General features: G+C 62.2%; 1 protein-coding gene across 1 annotated transcript; it reads left to right on the forward strand.

Annotated features, from left to right (window-relative positions):
- Positions 1 to 98: 98 nt before the first annotated feature.
- VDBG_03095 (metallothionein expression activator) lies at positions 99 to 2,186 on the forward strand (the record flags this gene model as incomplete). The annotated part of the gene is made up of 1 exon (XM_003006910.1): positions 99 to 2,186. One exon carries the CDS (start codon positions 99 to 101, stop codon positions 2,184 to 2,186), a length of 2,088 nt encoding a protein of 695 aa, XP_003006956.1.
- Positions 2,187 to 2,272: the final 86 nt, after the last annotated feature.

The raw sequence follows: 2,272 nt of genomic DNA on the forward strand, positions 1-2,272 counted from the left end.
CCGGCCCCACAGCAGACCTCTCAGTCTCACACGAGACATCTCAGCACACACACACACCTCACCCGCTGCGACACCAGCAACACCAGCAGCAAAACTTCATGGCCGCCGTCAATGACCACGACAACAGCTACGTCATGTCGCCTCACGGCACCCCCCAGCACCAGCGCTTCGGTGCCGCCTGCTTCGACGGCAGCTCCTCCCCTGTCCCCTTCAACCCCTACCAGGGAGGAGGCATCAACGTCATGATCCCTATGAAGGACGATCCCGCCTTTGTCGGCGCCATGATGAGTGACAAGGACTTTGACCTCTTTGGCGCCGACACCGATCTCTCGTCGCCCGCCTTCATGGACTTCAACGAGAGCCCAACTTCCGCTCAGCCCATCTGGGCCTCCGAGGGCGACGCCGCCGCCGCCGCCACTCTCAGGCGCACGACCCGCAGGATCAGCAACGGCATCCTCGACCGTGTGGCCAAGTTTGAGACCATGGGTGGCGAGCCCTCGAGGCCGACAACACCCCCTCATCAAAACGGAAACGGTCAGTTCCTCCCCAGGCGCCTTGGCTCCGATGAACCTGCTTCGCTCACACACGTGCCAGGCTACTTCCCTCCTACGCCCATGGAGACCCCCCATGACCGTATCGTCAAGCAGCAGCCTGAGCAGGCCTCAAGGCCCAGCAGGTTCTCTGACGATTACGACGAGTCCATGGAGGAGACGCTCAAGCCCGTCCGTGCCAAGCCAGCATCGAGGGCCCAGAATGTCTTTGAGGAGATGAGGAGACGCGCTGAGGAGTCGTCTGCCAACCCCACGCCTCCTCAGACCACGACCATGCCCGAGGCCCAGACGTTTGAGTCCCAGGTGTCTGCTGCCGACTTCATCAGCATGAACAGCTTCGACACCGACTACCTCAAGACCCAGTCCTTTGACGGATTGACCGATGACCTCGGCGTCTCGCCCGGCATGTCCCAGAACTCCACGCCCCACACTCCTCACAGCGCCGTCATGAACAACGGCTACCACCCCGGCCCCTTTGACAACCCAGACCTCCGTCTGCCTCACCACGACAGCCCTGCGACGCCCTCTCTCTCGCGCACGCAATCGCTCCGTGGAACCCCCCACCGCCGCACCGACTCCCTCGCCAGCATCGTCAGCGCTGCCAGCATCTCCGGCATCAACATTGAGGAGACCAAGACCGAGACTGGCGTCACGACGGATGACATAGCCATCTACATCCAGGGCCCTGATCCCGCCGACAACAAGTGGATGTGTCTGTTCGAGGACTGCGGCAAAAAGTTCGGCCGCAAGGAGAACATCAAGTCGCACGTCCAGACCCACCTCAACGACCGCCAGTACCAGTGCCCCTCGTGCCACAAGTGCTTCGTCCGCCAGCACGACCTCAAGAGGCACGCCAAGATTCACACCGGCATCAAGCCCTACCCTTGCGAGTGCGGCAACAGCTTTGCTCGCCACGATGCCCTCACGCGCCACCGCCAGCGCGGCATGTGCATCGGCGCCTTTGACGGCATCGTCAAGAAGGTCGTCAAGCGCGGTCGCCCCCGCAAGCACCGCCCCGAAATGGACGAGCGTGTCAACAAGTCCGCTCGCACCCGCTCCAAGAACCAGTCCATCAGCTCCATCTCTTCGCAATCTGGCTACTCTGACACGTCCGGTGCCAACTCGCCCGAGAACTACAACGCCATCTCCGACAATGACTTCGCCGCCATGACCATGGACATCAAGCAGGAACAGCAACACGCCCGACACGCCCGGCCCATGCCTTTCGAGACCGTCTCCATGTCGTCGGCGCCCATGTCCTCCGCCCCGATGCCCTCGCTCCCCCCCGCCCGCGCCTCTCCCCTGCACCACCACGAGAACGACCTGGACATGGCACCCTCGCCTTCCGTCGCGAGCCACGTCTCCTCCTTCGTCTCACCCGAGGAGATTATGGACCACCCCTCTGTGCGCTCGCATCATGACGCGTCTCCGACCAAGAGCACCCCCAGCCAGTACAACACGCCCCCTGAGCTCTCTCAATCCTCCTCGCCCCCGCCCCACCACTTCTTCGACGCCGAGCCCGGCAGCGTCAGCTTTGCTGACGACTCGCTTCTTGTCGGTATGCGCACCAGCTCGGTTGCCGGCTTCGGCAGCGTGGGCAATCTCTCGGGCTGGGGCCTCGGGGAAAACGATTGATTAGCTTTTCATGAAAGTCTTTGAGGACAATCTGTGCGCTCTTTGACTGCAATCTCTAGTTGGCTTCTGGTGAGCGATTTTGACGT

This window comes from Verticillium alfalfae, genomic scaffold, assembly GCF_000150825.1.
Source record: "Verticillium alfalfae VaMs.102 supercont1.3 genomic scaffold, whole genome shotgun sequence".
In the NCBI taxonomy this organism is placed as follows: Eukaryota; Fungi; Ascomycota; class Sordariomycetes; order Glomerellales; family Plectosphaerellaceae; genus Verticillium; species Verticillium alfalfae.